This window comes from Leucopleurus acutus, assembly GCF_964270905.1.
Source record: "Leucopleurus acutus genome assembly, chromosome: 2".
Taxonomy (NCBI): domain Eukaryota; kingdom Metazoa; phylum Chordata; class Mammalia; order Artiodactyla; family Delphinidae; genus Leucopleurus; species Leucopleurus acutus.
In genome coordinates this window covers 66,778,229-66,797,598 of record NC_139143.1, presented here as the reverse complement: position 1 = coordinate 66,797,598, position 19,370 = coordinate 66,778,229, and the positions used below count along the sequence as shown (strand labels likewise).

At 38.4% G+C, this 19,370-nt stretch overlaps 1 protein-coding gene across 1 annotated transcript in view; it reads left to right on the top strand.

The window, feature by feature from the left end:
* NTMT2 (N-terminal Xaa-Pro-Lys N-methyltransferase 2) overlaps positions 1-18,210 on the top strand; it is a gene marked incomplete at both ends in the record, with an annotated part of 31,034 nt that extends 12,824 nt beyond the window's left edge. The window contains 5 exon segments of the mRNA XM_082858455.1: positions 1,573-1,755; positions 9,092-9,141; positions 9,144-9,230; positions 12,286-12,461; positions 17,947-18,210. Coding sequence (XP_082714581.1) covers positions 1,573-1,755; positions 9,092-9,141; positions 9,144-9,230; positions 12,286-12,461; positions 17,947-18,210 — 760 coding nt within the window.
* Positions 18,211-19,370: the final 1,160 nt, after the last annotated feature.

Genomic DNA, 19,370 nt, shown 5'->3' with positions numbered 1-19,370 from the left:
GCAAGCAAGCAAGAAAGCAAAAGAAAATGCCCAAGACAGTCTTTTTATAACCTAATCCTGGAAGTGACATGCTGTCACTTCTGCCATATTTTATTCTTTAGAAGTGAGTCAGTAAGTCTAGCCCTTTCTCAGGAAAGAGGACACAGAGGTGTGAATATCATGCAGAAGTTGGGGATCTATGGGGCTATCTTAGAAGCTGCCTACCATAAAGTGTGCATTTGTGTGTATGTGGGTGTGTACATGTGTTTTCAGGGACACTGGGTAGTCAGTGGTTGCACATGGTATGGGGCCAAAAGAGTATGAGTTCTTATGGATTTTCCTGTTAAGAGTATTGGAGGGTTAAAATGGTAGTTGTTATCCCTACAGGAAACGTATGACATTCACAAATTGAGAATTTGAGCCAGCTTAATAAAGGGACTATTTACAAAGGTGTGGTAAGTTAAGTATAGAGAAATTACAAGGAATAGTATGTTATTCCAGGGTTTGTGACAGCTTGGTGTATCACTCCCCCGAGGCCTGAAGCAGCATGAGGAGGGAGCAGATATCAGAACTAGGAGAGGATATTTGTATGAGAAGACCCCTGGACAGGAGCTATGACTTTTCACCATAGGAAGCAGTCAGCCTATGGCATCTCTGCAGGGAAGGTGTCAGGGGAATAAGTACATTGAATCACTCTCCTCCAGCCTCCTGCTGGCGCTACCCATTGGCAGAGCCCAACCAGAAGCCAGAAGGCAAGGAAGTTCACTGATGTTGTCAATATAGTCCAGTCTCCAGTTGCACACAGTAATGTGGGGAGAGTGGAGAGCAGACCTGGAGGGACAATCACAAGATACCCAGTACAGAAATAAAATGAGTACTTATGAGGAAAATCATATCCATTATAGGCAGAGAGGAAGAAACAGGCTTACACTACTAGGTACTGTTTAGAGCAAGCTAGATGGAAGAGTTTGTTGACAGAGAAGGGTATTTAACATCAGAACAGGCTTTCATATAATTGTGTCTCTTGAAGATCCTTAAAAATGGGAAACACACATCCATCTCTATGAAATGATTTGGGCAAAACTGTACTGATGAAAGAAGTGTGGGTAGCTAAGATGACTTTGAAGGGTCCTTGTAACTTGAGGTTATGGCATTCCAGGAGGAGTGATGGAAATCAGGGAACTGGATCTCGTGCAAAATATTCACAACTCTTTGAAATGGAAATTAGGCTATTCCAATTTAGGAATCAAATTAAAGCAAGTATTCAGGGTGTTAGCCAGCTGTGCTCCTGCCTGTTTGAAGTGGCAGCTAAAGGAGGGAGGCGTGCTTTTTCCTGGATGAAGCAGGATCTCACTCAGCCTGTTTTCATCTTTAGTTAGCACCTGTTGGCTTAGAGCGGTGTCAGCCGAGCAATCAGATGGTAGATGTGCCAAGTGTCTCACCTCCCCGTGTCTGCCGCCCCTCCCCCCAATCCCCGTGACACCTCTCCTGATACAGATGGACAGGGGCTGGTTTAAAATGACAGTTTCAAGTTCGTGTAGGAAGAGAAAGTTAATTCAAAGAAACAGCCAGACAAGCTTCCTTCTTCTGTAGGAATAACTATTATCCCCTTTCACCATTGGCCTACCTGGGAACCCACTTTGCCTTCAGATCCCGCAGGCAGAAGACCAATGATGAGCTCCGTCGGCATAGCATGGCCTTTATTCTTCACAAAGCTATTTGCAATGACTTCTTTCAGAGCTATCTCTACCTGCTGGAAAATATTCCCCTGGGTGAGTGAGTCAGAGCTACTAGATAAGGGACAAGAAATGACTGGAGCAACTGTGTGAGACTGTGGGGCTTTTGCAAAAGGAATTAGAACAAGGACACTTTCCAGATAAAAAGGACACACAACCAATGTCCGTGGGCTTAAATGTTTCAATGACATTCTTTTATGGAAAGTGCAAAGACCAAGTATTGCCTGGCAGGACAAGCCTCTATTTGGGGACTTCCATGCACCTCAGACATGGGTAACTTGCTTCTCTGGGTGTTGGTTGCCTGAGTGTCAGGATTATAGAAATTAATTTCTTGAGTTTGGAAGGACAGTTTTAGTATTTGCAAAAATTTAGAGGTGGGCAAATTGGGTAACTCAAAGATGAGAATATTAATACAGAAGCATATCAACAAAGAATTTTTTAAAAAGGCTAAACAATAATAGATCAAGGTTGTTGGTGTGTGTGGCTGTGTGTGAGTGTGTGTGTGTGTGTGTGTTTGTATGCATGAGTACACACTCCACATAATCCTTTCTGGCCTTTCTAAATTACAATAATAGTCCAAGAGCTTAAAAGGAGCAGATTTTAGTTTGGTCTTTGAATATTAAGAAAAAAACTGGGCTGTAGTCTGTCTCCATTTTAGTTATTTCCTCTAGTTTTCAGGAATTGGACAATAGGGCAATAAAAAGCTTATCTGGTTTGTCTACACTTTTCTCAGCCTCTGTGAAAATGGTTACTTCAGGGCGCTCTTAACAACACTGAGGAGGAAATAACTTGCGATTAAGGAGTAAAGTATCTCCCTTTGATTTATATTTTCCCCCCATGAAAGCAGGAACAGTGTGTATCAACCCCAGTCTGCTTTGTTAAGGTTGCTGAAAGCCCCATTGTACACTTGATGTGGCCAGGGTTTCCAGACGTGAAAGGAGCTACATAATTCTTTGTATTGCATTCAAAACTATGTTAGCAGCTTACCAAAGTCTCTTTCTATAAGTCCATTTCTGAAGGGAATCTAACTCTAGACATACAAATACTTCCATCTTATATTTATATATATTTCTTATAAAAATTTCACATTCATGACTCTATTTGATCCTCACAGCCATGCTATGCGGTAGATAGGGTATTATTATTTTTCCACCCACCTTCTCACTCTTGCCCCCTATCTTATCTTTTCAAGTGAGGAAAAGAAAATTCAGAGGTGATGAGATCTAATCTAGATAGGTCTCATCTAGATACCAAAGCAAGAACCCAAGACCAGGGCTCTTTCTGGTAGATAGCACTACACATGAGTAATTCTTTTAGGACATAGTGTACATCTCATTTGTATTCAAATGGAAAAGTTAGAGCAGTCTATTTGGAAGGTGATGATGTTCTGACCACTCCACATATTGTCAGAGCATTGCTTTTCTGGAGACATTCTTTGGGCCACACCTCAATAACAGTAGCTTGTTGGCTCGTGTTGCATTAGTCTGGAGAAAGATACTAATTACAGTAACTTATGAGAGGTTCACTAAGGGGCAGATGACTGCCTAATTTTAAAAATAACTATTAGAAAAGAAACTCATCTCTGAAAGTAGCTAAAGATGAATTAAAAGACCCCAATAAATATTTATTAGACAAATTAAGGGCCCTTTACTAGTAATTAATTGCAGGTTACCAATGTCCTGAGTTCAAATTCTGGCACTGCTAGTGGTAGAGAAAATCACCTCTGCAAGTTACTAACGTCTGTGAGCATCATTTTCCTCAAAACTGTGGGGCTGTTGGAGGATTAAATGCAATTATATATGTGAAACTAGCCAACACTCAGTAAGCATTAGCTTTTTATCTCCTTCCTTAGAGTCAGATCTCTTTTAAAGTCATCATGTAGCCTTCCTTAGAACAGGCATTACCGAAGATGATAAGCTTAATTTGCTATATGGGAGTTTTCAGGCTGCAGTGGATATTAGTCTTTTCAGTTTGGAAATAAAACTCAGCCCCACTGAAGTGTTTTAGAGTTGGCTTTCCCTCCTCCTGATGATTTCAAGACTTCATAGAAATGAAAATAAAGCCCTTCTTTTAAAAGGATGGGGAACCCTACTGTAGAGTCTGCACAGAGAGTTTGTTGTTTGGGGTAGTCATGGGAAGAACAGTGGCTAACCGGACTCTTTGATTCCTTCTTTCCTTCCTTCCTCCCTCCAACTGCCTGTGTTAGGCAACCAGGCTCACACCAGCTCACCGGGCAGTGACATTCAGTCATGGGGACATTTGCTGAAATATCCCCGACTAGCCTCAGTGATTCATGGAGAAGCAAGAGCATGCATATTCAAAATCTCCAATGGAAAAGTTAGCTCTGCCATTGAATACAACAGGTCTTCACAAAGAAATGGGAGCAAGCTTATTACTATTCTCAGTGGGTTACATATATTATCTCAGTTAATCCTCACAACAGCTCTATTATGTGGTGCCGTTATTTTCTCCACCCTATATCTGAGGAACAGAGGAAGTAAGTAGTGCAGGATTAGAATCCAGGCAGTCTAGCTCCATGGTCCGTCTTTTTTAACCACAAGATCATGCTGCCTCCCGTTATAAATGGCAACTTGACAAATGAGAGGAGCAATGTAAGTTTTAGCACTTTTTTTGAATTGACAGGAATACAAAACATAGTCTATGAGGAGCACTGGCTTTCTACTGAGATAATCAACAAGATGGGCAGCCAGTGAGCAGGTTCCTATAATCTAGTTTTACCAGCCCACATTCAGTTGGAGGCTTGGAGTCAATGAATTTTCCAAAGGTGGCTGTTTGTGAACAAATCAGAAGTAGAAGAGGAAAACAATTCATATAAATCTCCAGTTTGTATACCAGTGCATGCAGGGGCCTATATATGGCCCAATTGGAGATGTTCATATAATTACTCCTCAGTAATTCTTCTAGCACTATCCACAGCATATTTCTAGTACATAGAAGTCAGCGAATATTTATTAATTATATATTGAGCAAGAATCTGTTACTCCTGGACATTGGTAAAGGCTTAGTTTAACTTCACATTTAGAACAATAGTTCCACGTGGTTTAGCAAAAGGAACAAAGGCTTTGCATTTATTTGTTTGTTTATTTTTAACATCTTTATTGGAGTATAATTGCTTTACATTGTTGTGTTAGTTTCTGCTGTATAACAAAGTGAGTCAGCTATATGTATACATATATCCCCATATCCCCTCCCTCTTGCATCTCCCTCCCACCCTCCCTATCCCACCCCTCTAGGTGGTCACAAAGCACCGAGCTGATCTCCCTGTGCTATGCAGCTGCTTCCCACTAGCTATCTATTTTACATTTGGTAGTATATACATGTCCATGCCACTGTCTCACTTCGTCCCAGCTTACCCTTCCCCCTCCCTGTGTCCTCAAGTTCATTCACTAGGTCTGCATCTTTATTCCTGTCCTGTACCTAGGTTCTTCAAAACCGCTTATATTTTTAGATTCCATGTATATGTGTTAGCATACGGTATTTGTTTTTCTCTTTCTGACTTAAGGCTTTGCATTTAAATAGGTTTGGGTTAGGGCCTGGCTGTGACACTTCATTTCTGTGTAATATTGAGTAAGTTACTAAATCTTTCTGATTTTCTCATTACTTACCTGTAAAATGATGATTATAATCCCAGTTTTGTAGTGTCGTTGTGAGGACCAGAGTGTGAAGAGATGACCTGAGAGTGCCTAGCCTAATGCCTGGAACACAGGTACCCACTAATGGTTAGTAACCAACCCCCCTTCACTTACCCCTTTTTAGAGGAATTAGGCTCTGAGGAGGAAATTGAGAACAATGGCCACGCCTTTGCCATCGCAATTAAAAACTAGAATTAATAAAAACATTTCCTATAATACACTTGGAACTTCCAAATGAAACTCAGCATACAACTCTTGGCATTTTTCAAATCGATTTCATCCCTGTGGTAGGCATTGCTGCACAACTTTTTGTACAGTGATACATTTTCCAAATGTTTATTGTTACCTTTGCAGTGCAAATGCTGTAAGATCATTTTTTCACTTTAAAGAAATGAAGAACCAGATAATTTCCCTTTATTTAGCAGACTCTCAGATACACTGTGTTAGATGGATGAAATATGAGTTTTGGATTTAAATAGACCTCGGTTTAAATCCCAGTTGTGTCACTCACTGGCAGTTTAGTTAACCTCTTGATGCCCTGTTTTCTTCTGTAGATAATCACATTTATCTTACATATTCAGTTAGATATAAATGCTTAGCATATGTAGCACATATATACATATTTGATCAGCGATAGTTAATATTTTTTATTATTTGGGTATGCCTAATTAGGAGAGAAGATATATCCTCCTATAGTTTTTCGTAAACTACAAAAAGTGTGACTTATTTGTGATTATGCTGGTTTTTCCTTACAGCCATTCACTACTTTGCTGAACCTGTGTATTATTCAAAGAACAAAAAGCTAGACAATATTCCTTTATTCAGTGAACATTTAAAGGAGGTCTGCTATGTGTTAAGTGTAATTGTAAGTCCTAGGATTACAAGGAAAATAAAATAGAGCTTTATCCTGAGAGTTTAGTGTAGGAGAGAGACCCACACAGATAATTTTTGTGGAATGTGGAAGTCATGATAGAGACCACTACAGGATGCTGCAGAGGTGCAGAGGAGGCGTGGTGACTGCTGAATCAGCTTCTGACTCTTCTGATGCAAAATCTCACCATGAAAAATCTGTCCCCAGTATCTTCACCTGAATTCTGACCTTTTCAAATTTGACAGTGGGTCAGGGAGAACACTAAAGTTGGAATAGAGAGTTACGAAGACACTCAGCCCAGTGGGCAGGGGATGTGATGTGTGGTGAGAGCTTGAGTACATTCTTGCTAAAGAGGGGAAAGTGTATTTTCCCTCCTTTCCCGCCTCTGCTTACGTTATTTGTGTTGAAGGCTGAAAAGAATTTAGGGAACACTGAAGTAGCTCTCAGTTGAAAAAAACCCACTAAAACTTTCAGGGTAGGCAGTGCATTATTTTAGAGGCAAGAAACACCAGACACCTAAAGCATGCAGGGAAGAAATAAAACCTAGAGGGCCTCTCAGGGTAATTCTGACACTTGTTAATGATGACTTTCTAGCGTTCTGGCACACACAGACCCTTGGATTCTACCAGGAACATTGATAAAATCCCACTTCCTACCCTTTCCTGTTGGTGAAAACACAGATGACTTTGGTTTTTTTTAGATTCCATATGTAAGTAAGATCATACATTATTTATCTTTCTCTGATTTATTTCACCTAGTATAATGCCCACAAGATCCATCCATGTTGTCACAAATGGCAGGATTTTCTTCCTTTTATGGCTGAGTAATATTCCATTGTGCCCAAGTACATTTTCCTTCCTTCCTCCCTTCCTTCCTTCTTTCCTCCCTTCCTTCTTTCCTTCCTCCCTCCCTCCCTCCCTTCCTTCCTTAAATTTTTACCATTTCTTCTTTAATGGCTAAAATGAGAAGTCATCACCTACAAACCTCTTTTATGGAAGATCTTACACTTCATAAGGGCATCTTCTAGTTGGACTTTCTTTTCTCTTATAGACTAACTTGATTCAATATTCTATCTCCGATCATTTCAAACTTACCATTTAAATCTAGCCTGCATATCCTCTGAAGACTCCCAGGTCAATTTTCAGTTGACAAACAGGTCTAACGTTTGGAATAAAGTCTAAAATAGTTATATCCAACTATTAAAAAGAGAAAAAGAAAAAGCTACTCAGCAAACATAGACACTTATCTCTCAACAAAATTTTTCTTAGAGAGTTCACGAGATCTTTGTTCTTCTTCAGGGCAAATTCACATATACTTTATTTTTATTTTTGTAACAAGTAAGCCATTGGAAGGTCCTTGGGAGTTCAGCTCATAACGTAGGTCAAGAAATAAGTACCATATTATATCTAGAACTAATAGAGTGTCTAGCCGCTCTCTTAGACTACCCCAAGTTTCACAAAAACATTGCAATCATGCAAGAATAAGCCACTAGATGTATTTCTGTAATAAAAAGGCACAGGCTGATGACTGATAACCTTACCTGAATCAGCTGGCACCATTGCAGGAGCTATCAAGAAGGGAGAACCTGGGGCTGGCCATTACACCTCATATATCTTTTTAGTGAAATGTTCCTGTCAATTAGGTGACAAGCCCATAACCATAAAAACTTACCTATTGAGTCTGACCCCTGCTGAGCTTGGCATTCACTTGTAGTCTAAATGTTGCTGGCATAATGGACCATTCCCATTTCCAGATTAAGGGTTTTAATAAACTCCACCAACTTGTTGACTTAACCAGGTGATGATGAGTGTGGCTGTTTTGCTGCTTTGGTTGGATCAACGAGAGAGTACTGGGCTGTGGCTTGCCTGTGATCTCAAGAAGCATTCAACTCTGGGAAGACTTGGTAAGCTATGACTTCCTAGCCTGCTTTTCTGAGGCATACAGAAGAATTTGAAACAGTCATGTTTTTGGCATGGCGATGAATAATTTTTGTCGTCCCTGTTGAAATTATCAGCATTTCTTGAGTTACCTGTTTACACAACACTTTACCAAGTACTAGGGAAGCGGGACTGGTGTAGGTCAGTGGTTTCCAATGTTTTTGAACATGAGGGTGCTCCTTTTAATGTTTTATTTTCTCAATCAGTAACTAACTTGAGTATAAAATGTCAAAAAATCTATGTATTATTAATAGTTTTAAAAGATTTGTATTTTTAAAATGACAATCTATTGTTGGTTAATATATATGGGAGATATAGTATATAACATTGTTAGTCTCTAGAAAATAAAGTACATGGGAACTGATTCCTGTACCCCTTTTATCAAATTCATGATCATTCAAGGGTCCAAATGTTGGCCACATCCAGTGTTTTCAAGTTGGGAAATACTGATTTAACTCCACAGATGAAGCATACTAAAATGGATAGTAGTAGTGTTTATTGGATTTTCAACTTTTAGAATCAAAATTTGGGATTATGTAACCATTGTTCAATTCAAAGCCAAGTAGTGCATTAGTCCAATGTCACAATCTTTGTTTACCTGAAGAAAAATGTTCCTAGTTAAGGTTAAATAGATTGTCTTTTCTTATACTCCTTCTACATAAAATTACGTCATATTTTGGTTTGCTTCATATCCTGATTGTAACATTTTTATACTGTTGTATATTTTACTTAGAACTTTCAACTGTCTTTTATTTTTGTTGATTGCGGTTAAAAATATGTCTTCCTAAGAATATCACTATGTCTCCTTACTTCTTACCTACTATCTATTACCCAGAATCCAGTTCATTCTACTTCCTGAAGATATTTTTTTAAAGCCTATGTTTTCTGTTGTAATATAAACTGATTTCTTTCTAGATCTGATAGTATCTGTCATTTTGGTATTTCTTTTCATTGGATTCCTGGGTTAATTTCATTGTATATCTTCTCTTGATTTTAACCCTCATTGGGCTGGAATATAGCTTCAAAAAACTTCTGAAGGATGAATCCATGGGAGGTAAATATTCTTTCACCATTTGAATGGTAACAAATTTTAGCCTCAAAATAATTTTCCCTCAGAAGATTGATGACACTGCTCCACTGTTTTCCAGGGTTTCTGATGAGATCTGTGTTATATGCCTGATTCTAGTTCTTTGAACATAGGGTTGCCAGATAAAATATAAAAGGCCGGCTAAATTTAAATTTAAGATAATCAACGAACAAATTTTAGTATAAGTATGTCCCATGCAATGTGTGATATTTCAACTGTATTTATACTAATAGATTATCCATTGATTATCTAAAATTCAAAACTAATCGTGTGTCCTGTATTTTTATTTGCTAAATCTGGCAACCCTACTTGAAGGTCAACAAACTTTTTCCCTCTAAATAACTTAATGATCTTCTCATTACTCTTTGTGATTTGAAATTTCCTAAGGATATATATAAATGTGACTTTTATTTAATTATTAGTATTTTTAAATCCATGCTGCTCAGTACTTTCGGACCTTATAGTCTCTTTCAGCTCTGGGAAATTTTTTTCTATTATTTCTGTAATAATTTTCTTCCCTCCATTTTCAGTTTTTGAGAATCCTAATTAGCTTGATGTTGGGTCTTCTGAATTGTCTTTTTTTAAAAAATATTTTTCAAATTTTCTTTTTGATTATAGCTCATTCTTTTCATTGAATTCTGAGCACTGATGGAATGTACTTAGCACTTTCAACTCATTCAACTTTTATTTATTTATTTATATTTTTTTGGCTGCGCTGGGTTTTCATTGCTGCGTGCGGGCTTTCTCTAGTTGTGGTGAGCGGGGGCTACTCTTTGTTGCAGTGTGCATGCTTCTCATTGTGGTGGCTTCTCTTATTGCGGAGCACAGGCTCTAGGTGCACAGGCTTCAGTAGCTGTGGTGAGTGGGCTCAGTAGTTGTGCCTCACGGGCTCTAGAGCACAGGCTCAGTAGTTGTGGCACACAGGTTTAGTTGCTCCACGGCATGTGGGATCTTCCCGGACCAGGCTCGAACCCGTGTCCCCTGCATTGTCAGGCGGATTCTTAACCACTGCGCCACCAGGGAAGTACATGAATTAAGTCTTTATAGCTCTAATCTTTTTACTTCTGTTTTCCATATCAGTCTTTTCCTTTATGTCCTGATAATTTACTCAACGTTATATTCCAAAGTGTTTGGTAATCAAAATTTTAATTTCTAAGAATTCTTTATTATTCTTTAAATTATCATTTTCTTGACATCTTCGATTTATGGATGCACCTGTTCTCATACCTCTTCAAGGGTGTACGTTTTTGTTTAGTTTTGGTTTAAATTCTCATTCATTTCCTGGATTATTTCTATTTCCTTTGGGGTCAGTTTTGATTGTCTATCTGTATCTTTGTTTTTCAGACTGCCATTTTACCCCCATGTGTTTGGAAATCATTATTTATCCATAGTTAGAAATGAAGGACAGGGGCAATGATTTTAGGTAATGGAGAAGGTTTCCTCTGTGTGTACTTCTCCACTGAATAGAAAGGATGACAAGAAGCTCTACAATCGCCGGTAGATCTTGCGAGACTCTGAGTATGAGGCAATGAGGTACTTGGAATCCTCTATATGCCAGAATGAGTAGTGTTCTAGGATTCCAACACTAACTGGTCTTTTTCTCCTAAGGCACTTAATTAATTTTTTTTCCTTTTTTTTAGAGAAGAGACATATTTACCCTCCCTAGGATTATAGCTGTGCTGCTTGTCACTTTTGTGGGGAGTGCATTGGTTGCCTCACCAGTTGGCCTGTAGACAGATTTTTTTGTTTTATTAACTCTTACTTCCTTTTGCAACTATCCTGAGCTGTAATTTTTTTTTTTTTTTTTTTTTTTTTTTTTTTGCGGTACACGGGCCTCTCACTGTTGTGGCCTCTCCCGTTGTGGAGCACAGGTTCCAGATGCGCAGGCTCAGTGGCCATGGCTCACGGGCCTAGCCGCTCCACGGCATGTGGGATCTTCCCAGACCGGGGCATGAACCCGTGTCCCCTGCATCGGCAGGCAGACTCTCAACCACTGCGCCACCAGGGAAGCCTGCTGTAAATTCTTTAGCTCTGTTCCATCTGCTTTATCTGTTTTTTGTCTTCCAGAAATTTGTTGAAATCATGAATCCATTTGATGGCCCCTTCTCATTTTCTTCACTGTTAAGGGTTGAGTTTATTAAAATGATTCTTGGGGAGTACCGGAAAACAGGGAGGACAAATGCATATATTCAGCCTACAATCTTGAACCATAAGTTTCTCCCTATTATCTCACTTTCTATCATTTCCTTCTGAATATCCTCTAATGAAAATATTTTATATCTGCAAGTGTGCCTTTTGGTTTAAAAAACACACTTAAATGCATACTCATTTACCCCTCAGAAGTAGAACACATGTTGTTCTAAAAATAAATGTTTTAAAATACCTGAAATAATGAAATGATGTAGTATATGTGAATATGCCTAGTACACTACCGGGTACAGAATAGTTGCTCAATAAATATTATATTTCTTTTTATTATTTTATTTTCAGAAGATAGAGCTCAAGCACATTTTCTGTAATGTTGGTACAAAGAGATATTTGGGTATGAGTTGCATAAAAAAAAGAGATGAAAAAATAGCTATGCCTAATCTACCTCATGATTAGAAGTAAAGATTAGTGATTAAATTCTCATAAAATATTTGGAGGTCAAAGGTAAAAGTTACTTTGAAACTTGCGATATTATTTATTCTACTCTAGCAAACACTGTTCAGCTTTCTTTTAATACAGTGACAAGCTATTTTTAAAATTAAACTCTAGTGTTATTAAATCATGAAAATGCCACATGATTGTGATTTATGCATGAGATACCTGAAGATCATAGGAGTTAAGAGCTTTACCCAAGGTTACATAGCAAGTAAGTCACTGAGCCAGAACTCAAACCCAGATCTTCTGACATCAAACTAATACCTTTTCTCCCACAGCACAGATTTGCAGGCTTCTAAGAGGAAATTCAATGCATGATAAGAATAAACTTGTTCTGCCATTTAAATACTGATAAATATTAATAATATTTCATTTGCAGTGAAATTGTATGCTTTAACAAGTCAAGTCATCAATGGTGAGATGCACTTCTATGCCAGAGCTAAACTCTTCTACCAAGAAGTACCAGCTACAGAAGAGGGTATGATGGGAAATTTCATCGAACTGTCCAACCCAGATATCCAGGCCTCTCGAGAATTTCTTAGGAAATTCGTTGGGGTGAGTTATCCAACTGCAGTTTGATGAGGAGGCAAAGTCCTTGCAAACATTGAGCTCTGTGTTGTTGCTTCTGTGTTGTTGCTTAAGTCATATTAAAGCCATATGGCTCAGCCAAGAGTGTAGTGTGAAAGCCTGTTTTAAGATGTTCAGAAAGGATAGGTCACATTAAATGACTGGTTTGTCCCACTTGGCATTTCACCCTCTTAGCACCAGCTAATTTCTTATGCTACAGGGGAAGGTGAACTAGCAGCGTTAATATTACAATTAGTGGATTAAGAAGACTTCTCTTTCAGAGTCTTATAGATAAACAGTTGATACCCAGATGATTGATGAGAGATCATGCCATTTTGGATTTTGGGGTGATTTTTTGAGTCCCTGTAATAAAAATTCAGTGTTGTAAGGAAATGCAAGGTTATGTTCAGTCTAAAAGTAGTAAGTATAGTAGAATCTCTTTATATTATTCTATACATAGTTGAGACATTGCCTTGAAAGAATGTGATCCCTTTGTAGACTTGGTGTTGGGTGAAACTCCACTTCCTTACTTCCACGCCATATGAAGATGGATCATATACTGTAGGGGACAAAGTCTTGGGCTCTAGAGTCATTACAGTTCTTCTTACTGTATAAGCAACCTTGGGCTTATTCCTTAAATGCTCTTAAACCTCAATTTTTCACCTGTGACTAGGGCATAACCACAGAACTCACCTCATAGGATAATGTGAAGCTCAAATGAGATAATATAAGTCAAGTGCTTACTTTAGTGCACATAATTATTGCCCAATAAATCTAATTTATTGCTACTACTACTAATAACAAGCTTTCGTAAAATGCATTCATTATATCTTAAGGAGCTTCATTCAGTTGTTAGAATAGACTTAACCCACACAATAAAGCTATTGTTGGTTCTACTGAGAACAAAGTCCTACCCAGCAAATAGGTTTTGTTCCAATTCACTATGAAGTCATTCGTTTGAAATTTGGAGTCCATTTTATTCTAATGAAGGAAACATTAAGAATATTATGAATATTTGGGGTTATGTTGTCAACCTATTTAGAAGCATAACATTAATAATATCCCTAGTGTTGAGGTGAGGTTCACTTCACATCCAACTTCCCTGGAGCACCCTTTGCCTGAGTATAGAAAAAAGGATAATGATGGAGCACCCATTGGGCCAAAGTGGACATCAGCTGTGGCCATAAAGACTATGGAGCTAGGGATGTTGGCTGGGGCTATTTCTAGGTCAGGTTAACCTGGAATATTTTTAAATGAGTGTTGCTGACTGATTTCACTGAGCACTTTTTCTGAGATAGTCAGTCACTCTGATAAGCACTTTAGAAGCACTGTCTTATTTACTCTTCATTAATAATTCTGTGAGGCAAGTACTATTATCATTTCTTGTTTTCACAGTTGTGGAAACTGAGGCTTGGAGAGGTTAAATAAGTTTTTAAGGTTACACAGTTGGTAAGAGACAGAGCTAGGACTTACGCCTGGCAAGGTCTGTCTGACACCAAACTCCCTGCTCTTATCCACGACATATTTTTTCCATTTGTCTCATGAAGCAGAAAAATCCCTGCTTTGTGTGTGTGTGTGTGTGTGTGTGTGTGTGGACCACAGACCTCAATTCTCCTCCAGTCTGGCCAAGAGCAATCCCTCCTGCTTGCCTCATGGTGAGGCTGACTTTGATCCCAATGCATTTCAGAAGCTTAGTTAGTAATCCAGCTGTCTTGTCACTCCATGTGGAATGCCAAGCTGACCACAGGGATGCTGGTCAGACAGAGCCCATACACACGCCCATGGACCCGGGAAAGGAAACAGCCTTGTGCTTGCATATTTATGTTGGAAAAGAGCAGCCTGCTCTTTTCAAACAAATTTAAGGAGTCCTTCTTAGTAGACTAGGCTCATTGTGAAGCTGTGACCTCTAACTAAGTACAAACACAGTCTTTTTAAAGAAATGATATTTTGGTACTTTGACCTTAATAATATGCTAAATTAGTATCCAGGTCAAGATACAAGGAGTTAGGGAATATGAGTATCTGACATGATTTATCCTTGTGTCAACTGGGAAAAGACAGATTGTTTAATTTAAAGTTTCTTTCCTTTCAACACTTAGTGACATGAGACAGTGGGAAAAGGTGTTTAAACTTGTTGCAAATGTGCTTACTTTAGCAAATAAACAAATGATACCAAGATGATGTCAACAGCATAGCTGATAACATTCCTTACTTCTAGCTGTCTATTGGGGAAAGTAGAAATTTATAAAAAGTAATTGGTATTTGATGATATTTATCTCTTGACATTTCTCAGAGATTGGATGACTAAAAAATTGGGGGCTAACTTGTATTTCATGGTTTTTATAAAGTGGCATTTAGCACTTTCATTTTAGTTTTTTTTTTTGCGGTAAGCGGGCCTCTCACTGTTGTGGCCTCTCCCATTGCGGAGCACAGGCTCCAGACGCGCAGACTCAGCAGCCATGGCTCACGGGCCCAGCCGCCCCGCGGCATGTGGGATCTTCCAGGACCGGGACACGAACCCGTGTCCCGTGCGTTGGCAGGCAGACTCTCAACCACTGCGCCACCAAGGAAGCCCTCATTTTATTTTTAAACTCCAATGGAAAGAAGGTAAAATAATATTCTTCAAGACAAAATACATAGGCAGAATCAAAATGAAAATGAAATTTCTAAGAATATTTCACTATTTTATATGAATCCATAAATATGAAGATAGGATAATAAATGAAAATAACAAAACATCTTGTTTTGAAATCACACATTGTATGTAGTTCTGGTCACATTCATGGAAGAGCATCAAATTTCAATCCAATCACGGTAGTGGGCAGCCATGGTATCCAAGAGGCTAGAGATGTTGTTCCCAAGATCAGCCTTTAAATGTCCCTTCTCAGAGGTGCTGCATGTGAATGAGAGACAGAGGAATAAATGTGGTGCCAGGATATGAGAGGTAGTGCCAACCATGTGGAGTGATATGCAATAAAGAGAACTAGGCAGTAGTGGCGAAGGGCTAAGGTGCTCAGGATTTGAGTGAAAGGCATCTTTTGTATTTGTAAATAACTTGTTTCAAGGATAACTGCGGTCAGATATCACACATCTAAGTTGATGAAAAATACACATCAGAGGATGTGCATTTTCAAGGAAGTTCTATTGCAAATATTTCACCTCTTTGGGCCTCAGTTTCCTTGTCCGAAAAAGTAGGGAGATTAGACATGAATGGTTTTAAAACTCCAGGGTTGTACTGATATCCTTCAAGGGCTTATTGGGAGAATGATAGAAAGGCTGAGTGGGTGAGGCCCTGCCTCACTTTAACCAGAACAGCTTCATAGTTATTTGTTCATTGAGAAAAAGGAGTTAGGCTGTTTTAAACTTCTTGAAATCCTTTGGCATAGATCTCTGTTGTCTCTGTTTTATTGTCCCATGGTTCAATTTTTAAAACCACTTGCTATAATAATGTGAGCAACACGATCAGTAGAGCCTTTAGGGCTAAATAATGATAAGAAAAAATTATAATGAGAATCTCTAGTTGAGCACACAGATTTCAACTGAAGTCATTTTCAGTAGCTTAAAATAATTTCCCTGTATTTCCCTCCATCTTGTTTATGTTATAAATTTATTTAAATGATGCTGCTTTTATGGCCTTCATAACATAAAACTTTAGCCTAGGCCTTTTAATGAATTAGCTTAGTTTATATTATAATATCTGAATGAGGGATGTAGCATATTGTAAGTAGGAATGGCAAACAAGTGGCACATGTACTACCACTTCCCATTCCCATACTCAAGGCAGACATAACTAATCAATCATAGACCTCTTCCTGGTAAGTCTGAATGAAGCCTTAGAATTCTCTTCAACATAACGTTAGACAGCTACTAACAAGGGAACCAGAGTTGTGGCACTCGAGGTGACAGCCCTAAGGTAGAACTGGCTTTGGATTCACACAGTTCACTGTTCAAATTCTAGTTCTGCCATTAGCTGGGTGATATTAAAAAAGTCTAAGGGTCCTCATCTCCAAATTGGAGAATAATCATTATCTTGTGGGGCTTTTTGATTACTATAGTTATTATGGATGCAAAGAGCTTGCTACACACAAGCAGTCAATAAATTGTGATTATTATTATTTCCTCTGAAAAGAAACTACAATTACTTCACTTTTTGTTCTTCTTTGTTCTTGCTGTAAGGAAGGCCTTTTGAGTGGACTGGAAAGCAGCATTTCTGATGTTTCCTTCTGCTTAAACTTCACCTTTTGATCCTCAGCCAATTTTTTTTTTTTTTAAAACCCTTAGGTCCTGAGAAATCAAGAGTAGACTTTCTCCTTAAGATCTTGATTGACAACTTCAAGTATCTTGTTACTGTAATTTCTAGCACAAAACCTATTCAGCAGCCATCCCAACTGTGACCAAATAATTTAGACCAGCTGAATCTTATATATATATATACACACACACACATATACATATATATGTATATATGCACATACACATATATACACATATACATATCATAGATATATACTGGTCATGTACACATACATACATGTATATATGTATATGTGTATATTACTTTATAGAAGCAAGTTTGAGAAAGTTTTTATTGGCTGATTTCCTCCTATCTCTACCCCCTATTCATCTTTCACCCTCAGTTAATTTAATGCAGAGATTTACTTTAAAAAAATTTCAGGGCTTTTGTGCCCAATAAATCATGTAGCTTCTGGTATAAAAGCAGAAAACAATTTTTAGCATGAAAAGAGACAAGGGGACTTTGCTGCAACCACCTTTTATCCTCATGAATGTGCTGTGTGTCACTGAGGCTGAGTTTGAAGTAAAATCCCGGCCTGAGAATGGAACAGTTTGCATTTCCTCAGCTCAAGTCTTAAAAATTATCTTCCACACAAGAATAGTAGATAATTCAGAGCCCCCAAAATCAGTTCTGAAAAAAATAAAATTTCAATTATCCATCCCAGTATGAATTGAAATGTTTTCATTGCATGAATTTGAAAAGTAATTTTAAAACTCTGAAAGACTCTCACTGCTTTGCTCTCTCTTTTTTTTAACAAGGCAATAAGCTATGGTGCAGGTCCATTTAGCTGTGGGTTTGACCCAAATTTACAGTTAACAAAGTTCTATTTTCATAGGGCTTTCAAAGCCCCATTTATCTTAGAGAAAATTACCCAGTTTTCAAACTTAAGACATTATTTTCTAAAATCCTATTTTGAAATTCTTTGAAGACCTATATTGAATAAAATAAAGAAGGCAAAAACTAGACATGATTGGATTTTTTTTTGAAAAAAGTCGTTGAATATTTTATAACTTGATTGTGGTAGTGTTTACGTGCCTGTATACATTTGTCCAAACTCATTGAATGGTATACTTAAAATAGTACATTTAATTATATGAAATTGACCCAAATAAAGTTTATTTAAGGAGGTAATTGAGTGTCCAAACTCAGGGTGAGTGTCTGTTCCTGAAGTATTCCACAAGGTACCTTTCTACCTGAGAGAGCTGGGACAGACTGTGCCCTGGATTGCGGCTCTGGGATAGGAAGGGTCAGCAAGCATGTCCTGTTGCTGGTTTTCAACACTGTGGAACTTGTGGACATGATGGAATCATTCCTCCTCATGGCACAGAACTACCTGCAGGTCAGAGGGGACAAGGTAGAAACCTACCACTGCTACAGTCTGAAGGAATTCACACCCCCACTGGGGAGATATGATGCCATCTGGATTCAGTGGGTCTCTGGTTAGTCCTGCATGGCATTGCATCTACCATTCTTCTCTTTCCAGATAGAGAAGAAGAAAACACATGGGGCTGATTGGAGGATTTGTGGAGGCGGAACAAGGACACAAAGGGAGATCTGGCTATAGTTGTGCTTAGAACAGTTAGCTAGCCTTAGGTATCATGGGAACTCCCCCAAAGCTCTGGTCCTCCAGATTTCTCCCATAACATCCTCTGAACAAGCTTGACAATTCCCATCCTTAGGGATGGAGTGCCTTCGGACCAACCTACATCATAGAAGAAACCTAAATATTTGAAAAACTTTAAAAAGTGGGGACAAAAAGAGTCTATCCCCATTTACTGGAAAAACTAGACTTTCTTAGATTTAAATTCCCAGGAAATGAGACAGCGGTGAATTGGATTTTGGTCTGAGTGTGTGTGTGTGTGAGACACAGAGGAATGATGACAGAGTTCGGCTGTCCAGGGGACTTGGAGGGAACCCAAGGGATGAGCAATAGTTTATCTCGTGCCTGGGAGGTAGATAGACTAGGTACGCAAAAAACAGAAAAGGGAGCCACGTTCACAAAAATCTAAACTGCTTGGTCTCTGAAGATTTGCATTATAGAGTAGTTTAGGGTGGGTAGGGTAAAGCCTAGACCACCTTTCTCTGCCCTCATGCTAGATACATTATACTTCCTTCCTCCTTGGGAATACTACTCTAGATAAAAATCTCCCCCTAATTAAGAAGGCACCAGTCAAAATAATCTTATAAAAACAATTCCATTACTTAATTTTGTCTTTAGCTTTAGCAGAAAAAAAGACTGTGGTTTCACTTTCTATTTTGGGTCAGTTTCACCACCCAGTGATGTAATATGGATATAATTTGATAACAAAAGTCTGCATTCCAGTGATGGGGAAGTGTCTCCTTTCAGGAGAAAATGTTTTACCCTTGAAATTTCAGCTGTGAACATATAAGTAAATGTCATTGATAATCTAATTTTAGCCATTGGCTTCCAACACAACTTGCTTCATTGCAGCTGCTCCTGTTTCCTTGATTGATATGACTGTACATTGGAAAGAGAAACGAAATGATAAGCCTGAAAATTGAACCAACTGGATTAATTTAAGGCATTGGTTTAATTAAAAATAATCTAAAATCTTTCAAAAACAAAAATGTAATTAACTTTTA